This window comes from Mastigoproctus giganteus, chromosome 11 (genome assembly GCF_048544385.1).
Source record: "Mastigoproctus giganteus isolate SK-2022 chromosome 11, ASM4854438v1, whole genome shotgun sequence".
In the NCBI taxonomy this organism is placed as follows: Eukaryota; Metazoa; Arthropoda; class Arachnida; order Uropygi; family Thelyphonidae; genus Mastigoproctus; species Mastigoproctus giganteus.
In genome coordinates, this window is record NC_143585.1 from 5564263 (window position 1) to 5585960 (window position 21698).

Below are 21698 nucleotides of genomic sequence, written 5' to 3' on the forward strand. Positions count from 1 at the left end.
GGCAAAAGATGCAAAGAAAAACAGCAAAGAGTTCTTTACCTATGTAAACTAAAGAAGGAAGGGGATAAATCAGATTGGTCCACTGGATATCGAAGGGTCAACTGTTGATGATCCTGCTCAGGTAGCTAACAAACTAAATGAATATTTTGCATCTACATTCACACATGAGGAGTTATTCAGGGAGGGGAATGCCAGAGGTAAACTAAACTCTGGAAGTGAGCTAGATGATTTTGTAATAACTGAGAGCAAAGTGGACGAGAAATTGTTGAAGATAAACATAGGAAAGGCACCTGGGGTGGATGAAATCTATCCAGTTATATTAAAGGAGGCACAAAAAAAGTAAGCAAACCCTTAGCCATAATTATGAGAGCTTCCTTGGACTCATGGGGAGGTACCCATGGACTGGAGATGTGCAAGTGTGACCCCAATTCACAAAGGAGGAACAAGTAATTATAGACCTGTAAGTTTTTAACTTCTGTTCCAGGGAAATTAACGGAGACACTGGTTACAGAAGCACTGCAGGGTCATCTAGACAAGACTTCAGATATAGCTCGGACACAGCATGGTTTTGTTAAGGGGAAGTTTTGTCTGACCAATTTTATCGAATACTATGATGTGGTTACAAAGGAACTGGATGCAGGGAATAACTTTGATATCATATACAGTGAAACTTCCCTTTAACGGACAGCCATGGGGAACGAAAATGTGTCCGTTAGAGAGAAGTGTCCGCTAACAAGAAGTCTGAGGGAGAAAAAAAAAAGAAAGAAAGAAAGAAAGAAAAAACGTTTAATGTAAAATTAAATTAAAATATATACAGATTTTGAACAATATTTTTGTAAATAATATACAATTACATACACAAGAGATAAAGAAAAATCGTTAAACGTTTAATGTAAAATTAAATTAAATTATATACAGATTTTGCACAATATTTTTGTAAATAATATACATACAATTGTGCTATGCATATTATGACTTTATCTTAAGAAAAATGCATACAGTAATCACTTATTTTCTTCTGCACCTTCTTCCGGCTGATAATTTTGTTTTCAACATTTGTTTGGAGTGAAGAAACCATCGAAAGTCCTTCGGTATCTTCTTCAGCGGCGAAAAACATTTTTAAACGATTGATTTGTATGAGCGCTTCTTCTATTTTCATCGGTGGTTCGCCGTTAATATGTTCTTCGACAGAATGACCTCCTTCCATTTCTTCATCCTCATGAGGAACTTCTTGAAAAATATCGATGAAAATGTCGTTGATATCTAGAGCACCATCTTCTGTAGTGATGTTTGAGTCTATATCTTTGTAGCCAGGGTCACTTGTAGCGGAAGTATCGTACATTATCAATAGATGTTGAAGTTCTTGTTCTTCTTGGTGCTCCACATTGCTGTTCACAACTTCAATTTTTGCATTTGAGAAGCCAGACTTTACAAAACAGTTCACGACAGTTTGTTTTCTAATTGCGTTTACTGAAGAGGAAATCCATTGAATCGCATCTAGGATGCTGATTTTCTTTGCAAGGTCGCTCGCACATGTTACATCGTTCATGTTTGCAATGAGATGTCTTAAAACACGTTTTCTGTAGTGAAGTTTAAATTTTTTTATTATCCCTTGATCCAAGGGCTGACACTCTGCAGATGTGTTTGGTGGCAGAAAAATGATTTGAATGTTGGACAATTCAATGTGCGGGTGAGCTCCAGCATTATCCATGAAAAGAATAATTTTTCTGTTTTGTCGAATCATGTTTTGGTTAAAGTGACTTATCCATTCGCTCATGATATCTCGTGTCATCCATGCTTTTTTATTAGACTTCCAGTCAACATCCAAAAGATTCAACTTTATGCCCTTGAAACAACGAGGATTTTGTGGGTTTCCTATAACAAGAGGTTGTTCAAAGTCTCCCAGCATATTTGTACACAATAGTACAGTCAAGCGTTCCTTAGAAATTTTTCGACCCTGGCACTTTTTGTTTTTTAGACTCATTGTTTTTTCAGGAAGAGCTTTAAAATACAACCTTGTTTCGTCACAGTTGTAAATATCCTTAGCTTCAAAATCACAACATAACTCTTCCAATTTGACGGTCCACTCTGTTACAACCCCAGTATCAACAGATCCACCTTCACCACTTACGGTTTTCCAAGAAATTTTATGCCGAGTTTTGAACTTGTCTAGCCATCCCACAGAAGCTTTGAACTCATTTACTCCCATAGATTTCGCAACCTCCAAAGCCTTTTCCCTAATAATAGGTCCATTAATGGGAATTTTTTTTTAGCACATGCGCGACAAATTTGAAGTCCAACAGTTTTCGGGAATGATTTTTGAACCTGATCATTTCCGTGTTGCCAAAATTGTTTGAGCAGTTCATTTTTTTCCTTTAGGATGTCGCTTACCTGCGTCTTCCCGATTTTGAATTTTGCAGCGAGATTGCGAATACTATTTTTTTGCCAATCATACGCATTAATGAGTTCGACTTTATCTTTTAAAGTTAAATGTTTACGAGAAGACTTTGTGCACTTCACACGACACTGAACAAAACTGAAAATGAAAAGACGAAAAACCGACCATATTCTCCCCCCCCCCTGCACACACCGAATTCATCAGAAGTTTTACACGTGCCTTAAAATTCTTGAAAAAGGGTTTAGAACCGCGACGTAAACCTTGATAAAATTCAGAGAATCGGAAATAGAAAATAAACACACGATTGAGGCAATACGTGAAAGAAACGTTCCTAGAAAAAGGGCCGTGAACTCGCCCGCTGTCCATTATGGGGAGATCAAATTAAGTGCTAATCTAAACGAAATAGTGCAGATTGCCTGTCCGCGTCCGTTACAGAGAATGTCCGCTAGACAGAAGCTGCAAACACGTTAAAACCAATGGAGGTGAGTTGGGGAATTTGAAAATGTCCGTTGTAGAGACATGTCCGTTAACGAGAGGTGGCCGTTAGGAGAAGTTTCACTGTATTTGGATCTTAGAAAGGCTTTTGATACTGTTGCACATGGAAGACTGCTGCACAAATTGGAGCAGTGTGGCATTGGAGGCAAATTGCTGCTGTGGATAATGGGAGAAGAGAGAGTGGTAATCAGTGGACACTGCTCTTTGTGGACTAATGTTAATAATGGAATCCCTGAGGGTTCAGTGTTGGGTCCATTGTTATTTTCTCTATTTATAAATGATATTGATGATGGTATATCAGGCTTAATGTCCAGGTTTGCAGACGATGTGAAGCTTGGCAGGGTTGTTAATGGCACTAATGATAGTACGTTGCTGCTGCAACAGGATCTAGAAAAGTTGAGCTAATGGGCTGAGGGGTGGCAAATGAAGTTTAACATTTACAAATGTAAAGTACTACATATGGGGGCGCATCTGTAGCCAGGTAGGCAGGAGCAGCAGTACATAGCACACGCTTCTTGATTAGACCGGGGTTCGAGCCCATGACCACCAAATATGCAGGGTGCGGAAAGGTCAGGGAATGACCACTGCATATCCCCGAAGCAATTTGGCCTAAGTTGCTAATGCTCCTAAAAACCAAATAGCAACAACTACATATGGGAAGCACTAAATCCAGAGTAACATATCAACTCTGTGGTACTACACTGAAAGTGGTAGAGAATGAAAAGGACCTGGGGGGGATTGTGCAAGAAGATATGAAGTTTTCGGAGCTGTGCAGATGGTTTGCAAGAGTAGCTCATGGCGTCTTGTCAGTGATATACAGGAATTTTTCTAACAGGGATAAGGAGGTGATTATCCCCTTGTATAAGACAATGGTCAGGCCACACCCAGACTGTACAGGTCTGGAGGCCTCATTTTAAGAAGGATGTAGAGCTGTCGGAACAAGTACAGAAAAGGGCAACAAGATTAGTGAATGGAACAAAGGGTTGCTCTTACGAAGAAAGGTTTAAGTTTTGCAGATTACAGTATTTGGAGACTAGGCACCTGTGAGGTGATCTGATTGAGGTGTATAAAGCTTTGAATGGTTTGAGCATGCTCAGTGCTGATGGGATTCTTCCTCTTGCTCAGAATAATCACTTGAGAGGACATAAATTCAAATTGAGGAAAGACGGTTGTAGGATAGATGTGCGGAAGTTTGCCTTTAGCCAGCGGGTAGTTCATTGGTGGAACAGACTCATCTTTTATTGTGGAAGTTGATAGCCTAAATAAATTTAAGGCTGAGCTGGACAGGTATTTGGAATGAACGAACGGGTGAAATCGGAGTTGGTTTTTTTTTTTTTTTGACTGATGCGGCATAAGCTTGCTTTCTTGCATTGCATACCTCTACTAATGCTAATGGATTCAAATGGAAAGGTACTGCAGCAGAGGACAGAGTTTTAAAGTGCCTATGCTTCTGTAATCATCACGAAGACCTAAAATGTTTGGAAGGAATATACTTGGGTAAATGCAAGTGATAGAACTGTATGACAAAGACTTTTGTTGAGTGGTCTGAAAGCATATTGACCTTATTGACAAATTGATCAATATTTTAAATCAACATTTATGTAATAAAATTGAAAAAATATGCCAGCGGTAAATAAATATGGTTGTAATACCGTTAGGTCTTCTATAACAGATATTATTTTATTGGCTCACCATGAGCTTTAATTGCAGCCGTGCACCTGTCTGGTATGGAGTGTATCAGATTCTTGATATAATAACTGTTTGATTGGTACCATGAACTAAGTAGGGATTAGACAAAGAACATAATATTGATTTCTTACAATGTTATCGTATTGACGAAATATAAGAACATAAGCATAGAAACACCAGATAGAATAAGAACAGGATCATTGGTTTCTTGCCATGTTATCATGCCTAGTGGCTTTTTAACAGCAATTTTCAGTTAGGTTCAAATTGGAACTATTTCCTGGCACAATAAGGATCAGATATTACACGAAGTTCTTCACCTAAAGATTTAAAAAAAGAAAAAAAAAAAAAAATTGACTGTTATTCAATGTTAGAAGCAAGAAAACCCATTCATATGGCCTGCACTGTATTTTTGTTATTATTTTTAAATAAACATCTGCCGAATAATTTTTAAAATTTATTTTCTTATCAATAAAATGCAGAGTCATTTTACATCATTGTATAATGAATTTGTGCTGTAGAGGCAATTGTTTCAGCTTGTTTTGGGAGAAAATTTAGAATGATGCAATTTATTAACTGTCATCATACTTTTGTTTTGGTCTTTTATTAGTTGGTTCCTGTTTTTTCACTTCAGATTTTTGGGACAAAAAAGGCTAGGATTGTTCATTCTCACTTTGCAGTATGACAATATTGTGTTTTCACTGACCACAGTTGCAATGCTTTGCTTCTAATTGCTTTGCATTGCTTCTCATTTTAAAGTTCCTTTTTTTTTTTCCAACCACAAAACCATGGTCACATATTTTAATAATAATATTTCGAAATACTAATAATTATTATTATAGGCGCCTCTGTAGCCAGGTGGGCAAGAGCAGCAGTGCATAGCTGTTGTTGTTGTTTTGGTTTTTAGGAGCATTAGCATCTAAGGCCATATTGCTCTGGGATATGCGGTGGTCATTCCCTGACCTTTCTGCATCTTCCGTATTTGGTGTTTTTTTTTTTTTTTTTTTTTTTTTTTTGTGAGAACCCCAAACACGAGAGGTATTAGAACCTATAGTACTTAGTACCGTGCTTGGGTTGGAGGTTGAGAAGACGAAAGAAGATATTTGTTGATATTGGACTTGAACTTCTGTAGATTGTAATTTTCAGGAAATTACGTATGAAGGAAGGTTGTTCCAGAAAACGGCAGTTGAATGAATAAATGAGGAAGATGAAAAGTTGGTTCTGTGGGTTTGAAGTTGGACAGTAAATGGATGTTGGCTGGTGGCAGCACGTGTTTGGACTGTTTTGAAAGAGAGAGCAGGAATTATAGAAGCCAATTCAGAAGAACAGTGCCCATGGAAGTATCTGTAGAAGAGGCATGCAGCAGAAACAGTGCGTCTATGAGAAAGCGAGTGGAGAGACTCTGTTAGAGATGAATCGTTAATTAACCTAACTGCCCTCTTCTGAATGGAATCAAGAAGCCTGAGAGAGGTTTTGGGGGCACCACCACAGATGTGGGAACAATATTCCATGGCAGGGCGGATTTGCGATTTATACAGAGTGAGCAGCTGTTTGGAAGAAAAGTAACGCCGAGAGCGAAAGAGAAAACCAAGTTTTTTAGATGCAGAGGAAGCAATATTTGTAATGTGCTTGTGCCAAGAGAGATTAGAAGTCAGGGTAATCCCCAAAAGAGATATATCATTTTGCCTAGAAATCGGAGTGTCACTAAAGATAAGCATAGGAGCAGAAGAATCCTTTTTGCGAGATATAAGACAAGATTGAGTTTTAGAAGGGTTGAAATCAACTAAGTTGTCTTTGCCCCACTGGAGAATTACCTGAAGATCGGCATTTAAGGAATTGGCAGCAGATTTTCGAGAACTTGAAGCTGATTCAGCTGAACAAGGTTTCTCAAAATGGAAAGTTGAATGCAATGTGCTATCATCAGCAAAACTATGGATAGGATTTCCAGTCAATGGAAGAAGGTCATTGATATACAAGAGGAAAAGAGTGGGGGAAAGAACTGAACCTTGGGGGACACCGGCATTAGTGGAGAAGTTAGAAGACAGAGAGCCATCTACCATCACCCTCAGTGAGCGATCAGAGAGAAAACTGGATAACCAATTACTAAAAACAGTTGGCAAACCATAAGATGGAAGCTTGTTTAGAAGACCTTTATGCCAAACACGATCAAAAGCCTTTGAGATGTCAAGAGCAACTACTTGTGTTTCACCGAACCTTTCCATTGGATTAGTCCATAAATGGGTAACATAAGCCAGAATATCACCAGTGGATCGACACTGACGGAATCCATACTGGCGATCGTTGATCAGATGGAAGGTTTCTAGGTAGTTTAAGAGTTGGCGGTTAATTGATTTCTCCATTACTTTAGAAAGAGTAGAAGTAATTGCAATGGGACGATAATTGGATGGGAGGGATTTGTCACCCTTTTTAGGAACTGGCTGGATATGAGCAAATTTCCAAGCAGAAGGAAAAACACCTTTGGAATAAGAAAGCGAAAAAAGGCGGCAAAGAATAGGAGTAAGTTCAGGAGCACAGGTTTTGAGAACAAGTGGAGAAATACCATCAGGACCTGGAGCTTTCTTAGCATCAAGATTCATCAAAATCCTTCTGATATCCTTTTGACGGAAGACCACAGGAGGCATTGAATGGAGCTTGTTAGGAATGGTGGGAGGTGTTTTACCAAGATCATTAATACATGAGCTGGAAGAAAAATGGGATGCTAGCAGGTCAGCTTTATCCTTGGCTGAAGTGACAACAGAACCATCTGGTTTGGACAGAGGTGGGAGCAGAGATGGGCAAAAGTTGCGGCCAATAGCTTTGGCAAGAGACCAGAATGCTCGGCTACCATTAGGGCAAGAAGCAAGTTTTCTACTCTTTGCCTGTTCGAACTCTAGTTTGGACTGATTAATAACTGCTTTACAATTGTTGCGAGCTTTGGTGTAGGCAGAAAATGAAACTGAAGAAGTAGCAAGAAGCCAATTACGATATGCAACATTCTTCTCTTGGACAGCCTTAGCACATTTATTGGAAAACCAAGGTTTAGATAAAGGATGAGATTTTAAAGTGGAGTGTGGGATAAAGGATTCCATTCCTGCAAGAATAATTTCACTGACACGATCTGAGCAAACGTTGACATCAGAAGTTTTGAAACAGTAATCAGACCAAGGAAAAGAAGAAAAGAAGTCTCGCAGGTCTTCCCATTTTGCATTCTTGTAATGCCAAACAATACGAGGTTGGGAATAGCCATGAGATAAAGGTTCCATTGGAGAAGAGACAATCACCAAGTTGTGATCTGACGTGCCTAAAGGACCTCTCACTTCAACCTTGTACTTAGAAGGGTTGTTTGTGAGAAAAAGATCAAGCGTATTGGCTGTATGATTAGGATTGTCCAGTATTCTTGTAGGTAAATGAACAATCTGTGCTAGGTCATTAGTAATTGCAAAAGCCTCAGCATCTCGACCTGCTGGGTCGGTGTGACTAGAAAACGGAAGCCAGCTGGAGTTGTGAACGTTAAAATCACCAAGGAAAATTATCTCACTGTTAGGAAAGTTGGACTGGAGAAAGTCAAGTTGCAAAGAGAGGAAGTCAAAGAGCTCCAAGTGATTAGTGGAGTTGGGAGAACGGTAGAGACAACAGATGAATTTTACACAATGAGGTAGAGAGATTTTAAGCCAGAGAAGATCAAAGAGAGGAGATTCCAAATTGCTAAGTCTCTGACAGGGAATATCAGAACGGACATATGCACAAGTACCACCTTTGAGGCGAAAGGAATCATACAGCAAATAATTTGGACATCTGAGATGAGCAGTAGTTGAATCAACTGATAACTGAGATTCAGTCAGAAAAAGTACATGGGGTTTGGAAGACTGCAAGTGGAAATGGACATCGTTGAGATTGGAATTGAGACCACGTATATTTGTGAAATGAATTAGGAAGTCCTTGGGAGGTTTAGATCTTTTCGCAGATAAGCTTGCTCTATTATTTTGACAATTCATGGTGTATTCAATAGTAAGAAAAAGTGGGTGGGACATGCTGTATGAAGTAATAAAATGTTTGGATATGGCGTACGCATGGTAAGAATATACCCAGATCCTTGACATAATGTGGCCTCGACAATGCTCCCCGCATACACACTACTCGGACTCCCTCCAGTCACTATCTGGCAGAGTAGAGGTAGCAAGATTATACACTAGCTGATCCGGAAGCCTCCTAGAGAGTTACCTATAGGTTTGGTCCGGTGTACTATCTAGCGGCCGGCCTACGAACACCGTTTTAGAGCTGTACCCTCGAAATGTAAGGAATATTGGATCTCACCATGACATTCATCATAACCTCAAAAATCATCAATCATACTGCATGATGGAAGAGATAGGGAAGGGTTGGCCGGAACTTAGCTCTAGAGACTAAACATGGGTTCCACCACTTCAAGCCTCCAATAAGCAAAGTGGTGGTATTTCACCGGTTGATGAGAGTCATCTACCACCTAGTACTGCCTGGTAACATAGAGGGGCGGCATTCCTCCATGTGGTGTGGGCGCCACACCTCGACCCCTGCTTACTTTGGTTCACACCTGGGTGGTCACCCACCATGTACTTGTGCATGAAGGTTATACCCAGGATTACTAACAGTCCCACCATCGTGAAGGTGCAAGCAGAGGATTTGGCTGTCATAGACCGTCCGGACTTCGCCGAAATTGGGTCCACTTGACTTGAGTGTCACCCGAATATCAGTTCCATCAGCGTTTTAGACTCCCAGGTAGCAAGAACAGCTTGTCTGGCATTTACAGGCTCGAACCGCGGTCTAATCAAGAAGCATGTGGTACGCACTACTGCTCCTTCCCACCTGGTTACGGAGGCGCCCACAGTGCATAGCACACTCTTCTTGGTTAGACCAGGTTTCGAGCCCGTGACCACCAAATACGGAGGATGTGGAAAGGTCAGGGAATGACCACCGCATATCCCCAGAGCAATATGGCCTTAGTTGCTAATGCTCCTGAAAACCAAATAACAAACAAACAACTAATAATTATCAAAAAAAAATTACACAAGGAAGTGTTATATCGTTTCGCTTCCTCCTCTCCTTCAACCCATGTACTCCAGGCTAAATTGCGTACAAATGGCATATAATATCATTACATTGCTACTTTTTTGTAGATGTCATTACTTCTGTGCATACTTCTTTATACAAAAGCCCACCAAAATAAAGTGCTCTGCAGTCTATTTGATTATTAGATTGATAAGATGATTTGTCTGTTTGATTGATAAAATCATTTGTTGGATCATTTGATCACCTTGCATTTGTCAATGTTAAAACTTCAATTGCCAAGAAGAGCAGTGTCCATTTATAACCACTCTGTCTTCTCCCACTCAACCATCCCTTTATCCATAGCAGTAACTTTCCTTTAATGCCACACTGCTCCAATGTGTACTTGTTAGTTTTCTGATGGTTTAAAGGTAGAAAGGGTGGTTAATTATCAGACTTGGATGACTTAGATCAGTTTCACAAATGGTCTGAAAAAATGTGAGCTTAAGTTTAATCTTTGTAATTTAGGAAAAGAAATCCAGGGGTTACTTGTATAAGCAACTGGGACAAAAAAAAAGGACTTTATGGTTATGATCCAGACATGAAATTTTCTATGCTATATAAACAAGTGGCTACAAAGTCACAAGGTGTTCTGTGATATATATATATATATATATATATAGGAGCTTTGCAAGTAGGAAATTATCTTTTTTTATATAAGATAACAGTGAGATGGCATTTAGAATATTGTGTTCAGATTTGGAGACCATACTTGAAGAAAAGCAGAGCTTCTGGAAAATGGTTCAAATAAGGGCTACCAGATTGGTGAAGAATGCTAATTGATGTCTGGTGAAGAATGGTTTAGAAGGTGTAGACTACGAAGCTTGGTAACTAGACATATTGTTGTGGGTGGGTGGACCTGATAGAGGCATATAACACCTTTAAGGGAATCAGTAAAATGAAGAATAGAGGTATTTTTTTTTTTTTTTTTTTACTGGTAGAAGAAAGAAGAACCAGGTGGTGCAAATACAAACTTATAGGTGCATGAAGAACGCTGGATCTCATGGTTTACTTTTGGGCAGTGTGTTATAGATTGCTGGATTGAATTGTTTACCACAGTGGTTTGAGACAGAGTTGCCAAAATTCATAGTAGAATTGGATAGCTACTTTTATAATATGAAAGGTATAAATTTTAGAATTTTTTTTTTTTTTTTTTTTTTTTGCAGATGCAGATTAATTCTACTGCCTTGCATCATTTTAGCCATTACAATGCCATTACAATGGTTTTTGTTATTTTAAGATATGCATTTAAGATTATTAGGATGCCAAGAAATTTATTATAAAAAAAAGTGCCCTTTTTTTTAGAAATAATGTTTTGAAAATAAGTAAATTGTTTTTAGACAGAAGAGGATATAATTACTCTTAGACAAGCTTTGTCTTCCAAAGTCAGTCATGCCCAAGATTTGAAGCGTAAATTGGGGATCACTGTGTGGAAAGAGTTTTGTGATGACATGGAGCAAGGGCTTAAAAATATCCAGGAATCCACAGCGTAAGTTATTCAGTTTAAGGAATAATGGAGTAGTTTGGAAATTAAAAGCTTACTTCCTTATGTAATATTTAAAATGAGCATAAAAATTAATTTTAGAAATTAGTGTTGATATTACTATTTCTAGTAAGATTCATAGTTATCGGTTACTGTGGGCAGAAATTTCCTTGTAACAGACCATTTTTTATAGGTTAGATTCTGTTCATGTTTTCTTGAGAATGTATGGTAACTGTAAATTGTATATTAAAAAATAAAAGTTTTAATGAGAAAAGTAGTCAAAGTAACTTACTGTATTAAGTTCATGACAAATATATATGGAATTGTAAACTGTTCAGTACCAGATAGTTACAAGTGATCAGAAAGGATAAAAATCGTTGAAGAATTCTGAAGTAGATAAATTGTCTATATTTACCCAACTGACCCAAAAAAGTACATATCACATTTGCCACAAAATGTATATACTTAAAAAAAAAAAAAAAAAAAACCTGCTGTGATATAATATCCTTGCAGAAAATAAAATCTGTATGGAGAAATGTACTAAAGGAATTTATTACATGTAAACCCCTTCTTTTAACACATTTGATAATGTGAGGTGTTTTTATGTTAATTCGACTAATGTAGCTTTTTAGATCAGTGTCTACAGTCATGTGACAGTATTTTTATGCTGAGTGTTTTTCCTCATCTCTAACAATTTTATTTTATTTATTTTTTTAATTTAATTTTATTTTCTTTATTGCTTGCACCCTTCAACTGTCACTTTTTTTAGGTTATTTTCTGAAAACTAGTTGGCTTTTGAGATTGTTTTGTGTGTTTGTTGTGCCCCCTTCCTGAATAACATTTATGTTTAATGACCAGTCAGAACAAAATTTATAATATACATTCACTCCTCCCACCAAAAAAAAAATACTGGTGATGCTTTGCTTTGTGCAATTGCATTGAAGGTAGCTCTACAAATATATGGAATAATTCTAGGATTTTTATACCTCAGATGTGTGATAGTAATTGGAATGTGTAGCTAGAGATTAGGTGAGTGTATTATTTTAGTTTCAATAGAATTGCATTACTTTCTACAGATTGATGAGACCTTTTTTATATTGCTTAGCTTATGTCAACATGAGTTGACAATGCCTGCATAATTCTAGGCCTAATGCTATGATGTTCCTTGGTCCAGCATAGCCAAGGTGATTGAAATTTGAAAGGCTGTGTGTTTGGCGCCAGATTGATGCATTGATCAAAGAGGACCGCAACATCATAACAAGCAAATTGTACGATGTAGTTCATGTAGGGAAACCTGCTGTGATAACCATCATAAAGGAACTAGGCTACAAGGCTTGTGCCTGGTGGGTCCTGAAAATACTGATACATGAGCACAAAGAAGCCCGAAAAGTCATCTTTGCGAAACGTCTCCAGCACTACAAGACTGAAGGAGAGGTTTTTCTTTCACACATAGTCACAGGTGACGAAACTTGGATCCACCATTATAACCCTGAAACAAGGAGATAGTCGATGGAGTGGCACCATCAAAATTCACTATTCAAAAGTAAGTTCAAAAGACAGCCTTCTGTTGGTAAAATCATGGCGACAGTGTTTTGGGACAAAGATGTGGTCTTGCTTGTGGACTACTTGCAATGTGGCACCACAATCAACTCAGATTGATATGTGGAAATTTCAAAAAAGTTGAAAGCCTGCGTCTGTAGAGTTCAACCTGACAAAAACCTTAATGAGGTTCTTCTCCACAACCACACACCATTCTGCACATGATGGAGGCTATTGCAAAACTGGAGTGCACTGTTCTTCCTCACCCCTCTCATAGCCTGGATTTTGCACCTTCCAACTATCACCTCTCCAGCCTGCTGAAGGATGCACTCTGTAGAACTCATTTTGCAGACGACAACCAGCTTAAGTGCGAAGCCCTCCAGAGCAAGAGTAAGGACTTTTACAGGATTGGAATACAGCGTCTGACACAATGGCAGAAGTGCATAGAAAATGGTGACTTTGTGAAAAAATAAGTGCATTTATAAATGATTGAGGATTAATTGATGTAAAAGGCATAGTTGTAGGAATTAAATTTTCGGAGAGAAAAAAAAAAAAATAGGAGGCATTACTTTTGTACCACTCCTCATACATCCGCAGATGTATTTGAATGAGCCGACCGGGCTAGCCAGGTGGGTAAAGTGCCTGCCTGGCAACCCAAAGGTCGCGGGTTCGATTCCCGCCTCGGGCTTGGATCAAAGTACTGCAAAAACCTTGGGAGGTGCATTATGGCCGCAGAAGCCTATGCGCCAACAACTACCAAAAAAAAAAAGTATTTGAATGACATTCAGAATTTGCATCGCTTGAACAGAATACTATCCGTCCCTTTTCCTTTTCAGTCCTGATGTCCCAGACTGTGGATCCACTATAACAATCATTTAGTGTAAAATTTTACAGGAAAACCCTTTTTACTCAAAATTTTATCAGTAGATGCACACTAAGGATGAACTTTTGTTTTTCCACAAACAAAAGGATTAAAATTTAGCAAGGATAATTTTCAAAAAGTTTTATCTTTTCTTATGGAAAATATTAAACTAGATAAAATCACTTCAACATAAGCAAAGAACATATGAAATTGTGAACCAGTATACAGCTTTTATGGTGCTCTCTATGTGATTGATGCTAAGTACAATCCCAGTCTTAATTAATAGCCCATAGTTCTATTAGTCGGCCAATGCTCGGTTGTTTATTTCAAGTGCCTTTCCTTTTATAGCACTCATTTATTGATGTCAATTGAATGACACACAATTGCATTATAGGCACAAAAATTGCAGTTCATTTTGATGCAAATTTTTGTTCCGGCAGCAAACATATTAAAGGCAATTTAGTACTACGGATAAAGGGATAGTTGAGTGGGAGAAGACAGAATGGTTATTAATGGACATTGCTCTTAATGGACTAATGTTATTAGTAGAGTGCCCCAGGGTTCAGGGCTGGACCCATTTTTGTTTTCTCTATTTATTAATGATATGGATGAAGGCTTAATGTCTAAGTTGGCAGATGATACAAAGTTGGCTGGGTGGTTAATGACAGTAATAAAGGTATGGTACTGCAACAAGATCTAGAAAAATTAGACAGATGGGTTGAAAATGGCAGTTAAAGTTGAACATTGAAAAATGCAACATAGTGCACGTGGGTGGCAGTAATTCCAGTTTAACGTACCAACTCTGTGGTACCAACTCCATTACTCTCTGCTCAGAGTAATGGAATATGAAAAACACTGGGGGAAATTTTACAGTCAGATGTGAAGTTCTCTGAGCAATACAGACGTGTTACCAGGACAGCTGATGGGGTTTTGTCAATGATATACACGAACTTTGCTAGCAGGGATAAGGAGATGGTTATTCCATTGTATACGGCAATAGTCAGGCCACATCTTGAGTACTGTATTCAGGTCTAGAGGCCTCATTTGAGAAAGGTTGTAGTGCTGCTCTAATGGGTGCAGAGAAGGGCAAGATTGGTGAAGAGAACGAAAGGGTGGTCTTACCAAGAAAGGCTTCAATTCTGTAATTTGTAACATCTGGAGACTAGGTACTTGCGAGATGAATGGATTGGGCTCAATGCTGATGGCATTCTTTCTCAAACTACATGATTGGGGAGCATTAATTCAAATTAAGGAAGGTTTGCCTTCACCTGGGAACAAACTTCCATCTGTTTTGTATGGAAGTGGGGAGTTTGAATAAATTTAATGAGAACTAGATAAATTATTGGAGGGGATGAGCAGGTGATGTGGGAATATTTTTTTTATTTTTTTTCCGCTGATGGTTTTATAAGCTTATTTCTTGCAACATATGCCACTACTAATACTAAAATGATAACTTCAATGAAACAGATTTAAAACCACTGCCATATCCAGTCAGTTCTCAGAACCATAATTTACTTTGCTGGATTCCTTCTCAGACATATTGTGCTGCCACTTTATTAGGTACACCTACCTAGTAGTGTGTTGGGTCTCCTTTAGCCTTCAAAACAGCCTGAATTTGTCTAGGCATGGATTGAACAAGATGCTGAAAACATGCAAGAATGGACTACCATGCAGACATGAGTGTGTCACTCAGTTCCTTGAGATTCGACGGAGGTGTAGACCTGCAGCGAACAGACTTTTCCAGCTCATCCCAAAGATGTTCAATAGGATTGAGATCCAGGGACTGAGCGGGCCCACTGCAGCAAAGTCATTGTAATTAGCATTAGTACAGGCATATGATGCAAGAAAGCAAGCTTATGCTTGCTTTCTTACATCATATGCCAAGACAACATCAGCCAAATAAAAAATAAAAAAAATTTCACCCCTCTGTTCTTTCCAAATACCTGTTCAGCTCAGCCTTAAATTTATTTAGGCTATCAACTTCCACAACAAGGGATGGAAGTTTGTTCCACCAACCAACTACCCGCTGGCTAAAGGCAAACTTCTGCACATCTATCCTGCATCTGTCTTTCCTCAATTTGAATTTATACCCTCTCAGGTGATTATTCTGAGCAAGAATCCCATCAGCATTGAGCATGCTCAAACCATTCAAGGCTTTATACACCTCAATCAGATCACCTCGCAGGTGCCTAGTCTCCAGACACTGCAATTTGCAAAACTTAGGCTCTTTCTTTGTAAGAGCAACACTTTGTTCCATTCACTAATCTTGTTGCCCTTCTCTGTACTCATTCCAACAGCTCTACATCCTTCTTAAAATGAGGCCTCCAGACCTGTATAGGTCTGGGTGTGGCCACTGCCTTATACAAGGGGATAATCGCCTCCGTATCCCTGCTAGAAAAATTCCTGTATATCATTGACAAGACACCATTAGCTACTCTTGCAGCTCGTCTGCACTGCTCAGAGAACTTCATATCTGCCTGCACAATTACCCCCAGGTCCTTTTCATTCTCTACCACTGTCAGTGTAGTACCACAGAGTTGATATGTTGCTCTGGGGTTACTGTTTCCCATATGTAGCACTTTACATTTCTCAAGGTTAAACTTCATTTGCCACCTCTCAGCCCATCTGCTCAACTTTCCTAGATCCTGTTGCAGCAGCAGCATATTGTGATTAGTGTCCTTGCCAACCTTCTATCGTCTGCAGACTTGGACATTAAGCTTGCTATACCATCATCTATATCATTTATAGATACAGAAAACAAATGGACCCAACACTGAACCCTGAGTGACTCCACTAATAACATTAGTCCACTATGAGCAGTGTCCATTGATTACCACTCTGTCTTCCCCCACTCAACCTTCCCTTTATCCATAGCAGCAATTTGCCTCTATTTGCTACACTGCTCCAATTTGTTCAGCAGTGTTTCATGTGCAACAGTATCAGAAGCCTTTCTAAGATCCAAATATATAATATCAAAGTTATTCCCTACATCCAGTTCCTTTGTGACCACATCATAAATCAAATTGGTGAGGCAAGACTTTCCCTTATCAAAACCATGCTGTGTCCGAGCTATAACTGAAGTCTTGTCTAGATGATGCTGCAGTGCGTCTTTAACCAGTGCCTCCATTAATTTTCCTGGAACAGAAGTTAAGCTCACAGGTCTATAATTACATGTTTCCCTTTGATCCTCCTTTGTGAATTGGGGTCATATTTGCACATCTCCAGTCCATGGGTACCTCCCCTGAGTCCAAAGAAGCTCTCATAATTATGGCTAAGGGTTTGCTTACTTCCTTTGCTGCCTCTTTTAATATAACTGGATAGATCCCATCCACCACGGGTACCTTTTATGTTTATCTTCAACAATTTCTCCTCCACTTTAATCTTAGTTATTACAAAATCATCTAGCTCACTGCCAGAATTTAATTCACCTCTGGCATTCCCCTCCTGAATAACTCATGTGTGAATGTAGATGCAAAATACTCATTTAGTTTGTTAGTCACTTGAGCAGGATCATCAACAGTTGCACCATCAGTATACAGTGGACCGATTTGATTTATCCCTTTCCTTCTATAGTTTACACAGGTAAAGAACTCTTTGCATCCTTTGCCAAAGATTTCTCACCTGCCTTTGCCTACCTAATCACCTTTGTGACTTTGCTACAGACCTGCTTATATCTATCATAGGCTTCCACGTCACCCATTAATTTATATGTATCGCATGCATTTTTCTTCTCTGCCATATGTTTCATTAGTTCATCTGACATCCATTTAGGCCTAAACCTTGAACAATATTTTTTGGTTGGTATGTAAAGCCTAGTAGCTTCCAAGATATAATTCTTTGAATGCTTCCCATTTTGAATTTGCTGTTGGTAACATCATCAGTTGGTTCCACCACATAGAATTTAAATACTGTCTCAGACCACTGTAGTCACCTTTACGAAAGGAAAAACCCTTCCCTTTACCCCTGATGGTAGTTACCTCTTTGAGTAAATCCCATTTCAGCACACTGTGATCACTGCCACCTAGTGGTTCCTTTATCTGCAGATTCTTAATGCTTGTAGCCAATCACTACTGATAATCAGATCAAGAGTATTTATCCTTCTAGTTGCCTCCTGAACATGCTGATGTAGAAACCAGTCCTCCAATAAATCCACAAAAGCCTTGCTAATGTGTGCGTGACCAATACACAAGTTCCAGTCAATATCTGGGAAATTAAAATCCTCCATTATAAGACACTCTGGTTTACTGGCCCACTATTTCTCTGTACAGTTGTTTATTATACTCATCAGATTCATATAGGCCCATAACAATGCTCAGTTGTCTGATTTCCTCACACTCCTTATATTGCGCACACACAAAGACATCCATCCTCCTTGGCAATATCATGTCCTGTACCTGATTGCTCCACAAACATCAAGCAAGCAGTGCATTTTAAAAGGCAACTGTCCCCCCTCAGTTCTCTCCTGAGCTACAGCACTCCCATTAGCTTGAGCCTTTTGCTTTGCTGCTCTGGTCTGAGTCATGATTTCAATTAAATTTCAATTTCAGTACAAAATTATAACCCTAAACTTAACACTAACTATAACACTATATATAAGCCCCTGACTGCTGAATATGGTCAATCTGCCAACCCGCACTGGACCAGCATGGCAGATTATAGTCCCTTTCCCTCAGCATGAATTGTTGAGGAGGTTTCCATCCTGCAGTGGGTTGATAATGGCTGCACTTTACCTTTTTTATCTATATATATTTTTTCAGTATCGTATATTATCTCCAAGTCCCATTATATAGCTTGCAATAAAGTAAAGAATATAAATAAAGAAAGAAATAAAATAAAGAATATAAGTAAAGAATATAAAGTAAAGAATATATAACGCTATATATTAATTAATTATGTTACGTTTGTAAATCTAAGTCATTATGTGTATTTAGTTAAAAAGTACAATTTAATTGCCAATGAAGTTTAACAAGATTAACAAATTTTACTGATTTATCGGTAATGCTATATACTATACTAAGGTAATGCTATCTAGTACGGGATATGACGTATTGTATAACAATGGTGGCAAGTTACGATCGGTAAATCTACGGACACTTAAGTATTAAGTAACTTCCAAAATCTCGCTGTCTCAATTCAAAATAAACCAAGAACCTTGACTAGGTCTATAAGGGGCACCTCCGTGGGCAGGAGCAGCAGTGCGAAGCACACGCTTCTTGATTAGACCGTGGTTTGAGCCCGTGACTACCAAATACGGAGGATGCGGAAAGGTCAGGGAATGACCATCGCATAACCCCAGAGCAATATGGCCTTAGGTGCCAATGCTCCTAAAAACCAAATAACAAACAAACAAACAGGTCTATAAGCTACTTGTAGAAAATAATTTAATATACAATTAGTCAATAAAGCAGCTAAATATAGCTAAAAAACTTCCCATTCACCGGAACTGCAAAACACGTGGTTCCTGGAACCATTCCATAGTGATTCGGGCTTTGTGCACCGGTGCACAATTCTAGCCATCCTCCTATGACCGCTCTCATCAACAAGCTATTTTCTTCCACAGGAGTGCTGTTGAGAGGATGTTGATATCATATACTTGGATTTCAGGAAAGCTTTTGATACTGTTGCACATGGAAGACTACAGTACAAATTGAAGCAGTATGGCATTAAGGGCAAGTTGCTACAATGGATAAAAGGATGGTTGAGTGGGAGAAGACAGAGGATCGTAATCAATGGGTGCTGCTCTTCATGTACTAATATTATTAGTGGAGTCGCACAGAGTTCGATGTTGGGTCCACTGTTGTGTATATTTATCAGTGATATTGATGAAGGTATATCAGACATGATGCCGAAGTTTGCAGATGATACGAAAGTTGGCAGGGTTGTTAATAACAGTAATGACAGTGTGCTGCTGTAACAGGATCTAGAAAATTTGGTTAGATGGGCTGAGAAGTGGCAACTGATGTTTATCATTGACAAATGCAAAGTATGCATATGGGTAGCAGTAACCCTAGAGAAATGTATCAACTGGGTGGTGTTACACTGAGGGTAGTGGAGAATGAAAGAGACCTGGAGGTAATTGTGCAGTCAGATATGAAGTTTTCTGAGCAATACAGATAGGCTGCCAGAGTAGGTCATGGGGGTCTTGTAAATGATATACATGAATTTTGCGAGCAGAGGTAGTAGTAGTAGTGGCATGTGATGCAAGAATGCAAGTGTATGAGCTTATGCAGCATCAGCCAAAAAAAAAAAAAAAAAAAAAATACCATTTCCTTCAAATGCCTGTCCAGTTCCTCCTTAAATTTATTCAACCTATCAACTTCCACAACGACAGATGGAAGTTTGTTCTAGCAATTAACCACCCGCTGGCTAAAGGCAAATTTCCGAATCTCTATTCCACATCTGTCCTTTCTTAATTTGAATTTATGCCCCCTTAGGTTCGTAATCTGAACAAGTGGAAGGATCCCATCGGAATTCAGCGTGCTCAACCCATTCAAGGCTTTATACACCTCAATCAGATCACCGCGCAGGTGCCTAGTCTCCAGCCATTGCAATTTGCAGAACTTAAGCCTCTCTTGGTAAGAGGATCCCTTCATTCCCCTCACCAATCTTGTTGCCCTTCTCTGTACACGCTCAAGTAAATCTACATCCTTCCTAAAATGAGGCCTCCAGACCTGTACGCAGTACTCAAGGTGTGGCCTGACCATTGCCTTATACAGAGGGTTAATCATCTCCTTTTCTCTGCTAGCAAAATTCCTATATATCATTGACAAAACCCCATGACCTGCCGTGCAGCCTGTCTGCATTACTCAGAAAACTTCATATCTGACTGCACAATTACTCCAAGGTCTTTTTCATTTTCTACCACTTTAAGTGTAGTACCACACAGTTGGTATGTTTCTCTGGAGTTACTTCTACCCATATGCAGTACTTTGCATTTGTCAAGGTTAAACTTCAGTTGCCACTTCTTAGCCCAGCTGCTCAAATTATCTAGATCCTGTTGCAGCACACTGCCATTACTGTCATTAACAACCCTGCCAACTTTGTATCATCTGCAAACTTCGACACTAAGCCTGATATACCTTCATCAATATCATTGATAAATATACAAAACAACAGTGGACCCAACACCGAACCCTGTGGGACTCCACTAATAACATTAGTCCATGAAGAGCAGCACCCATTGATTACTGTCTTTTCCCACTTAACCATCCTTTTATCCATTGTAGCAACTTACCCTTAATACCATTCTGCTCCAATTTGTACAATAGTCTTCCATGCGTGAGTTTCAAAAGGTTTCCTGAAATCCAAATATATGATATCAAATTTGTCAGACTAGACTTTCCCTTAACAAACCCATGCTGTGTCTGAATTATTGCTGCAGTCTTGTCTAGATGATCCTGCAATGCATCTTTAACCAGTGACTCCATTATTTTACCCGGAACAGAAATTAAACTAACTGGTCTGTAATTACTCGTGTCACCCTTTGTGAATTGGGGATACATTTGCACATCTCCAGTCCGTGGAAACCCCCCCTGAGTCCAACGATGCTCATAATTATGGCTAATGGTTTGCTTAGTTGCTTTGCCGCTTCCTTTAATATAACTGGATAGATCCCATCCACTCCAGGTGCTTTTCTTATGTTTAACTTCAACAATTTCTCCTCCACTTTGCTTTCAGTTATTAGAAAATCATTAAGTATCCTGCTACAATTTGATAACCTTCTGCCATTTTCAAACTTTGATAATTCCTCATGTGTGAATGTAGATGCAAAATACTCATTCAGTTTGTTTGCTGTCTGAGCAGGATCATCAACAGTCGAAACATCGATGTCAAGTGGAACAATCAGATTCATCCCCTTCCTTTTAGAGTTTATATAAGTAAAGAAATCCTTGCTGTTTTTCTTAGCATCTTTTGCCAAGGATTTCTCATAATCTGCCTTCGTCTGCCTAACCTCCTTTGTGACCTGATTACAGACTAGCTTATATCTGCCATAGGCTTCTGAGTCGCTTGATAATTTATATGCATCCCGTGCATTTTTCTTCTCTGTTAAGAGTCTCATTAGTTCATTAGATAACCATTTAGCCCTAAACCTTGAACAATATTTCTTAATAGGTATAATAGGTAAGCAGGTGATTATCTTGTATAAGGCATAC

The 21698-nt window shown here is 38.9% G+C and overlaps 1 protein-coding gene across 2 annotated transcripts in view; it reads left to right on the forward strand.

Annotated features, from left to right (window-relative positions):
- The window catches only part of LOC150077664 (tumor protein D52-like), a 147016-nt gene that overhangs the window by 55388 nt on the left and 69930 nt on the right, over positions 1–21698 (forward strand). For both annotated transcript variants that reach the window (XM_090384990.1, XM_090384991.1), the window contains exon 3: positions 11002–11150. In XM_090384990.1, the coding sequence (XP_090241116.1) occupies positions 11002–11150 (149 nt within the window). The remainder of the gene's footprint in view (positions 1–11001; positions 11151–21698) is intronic.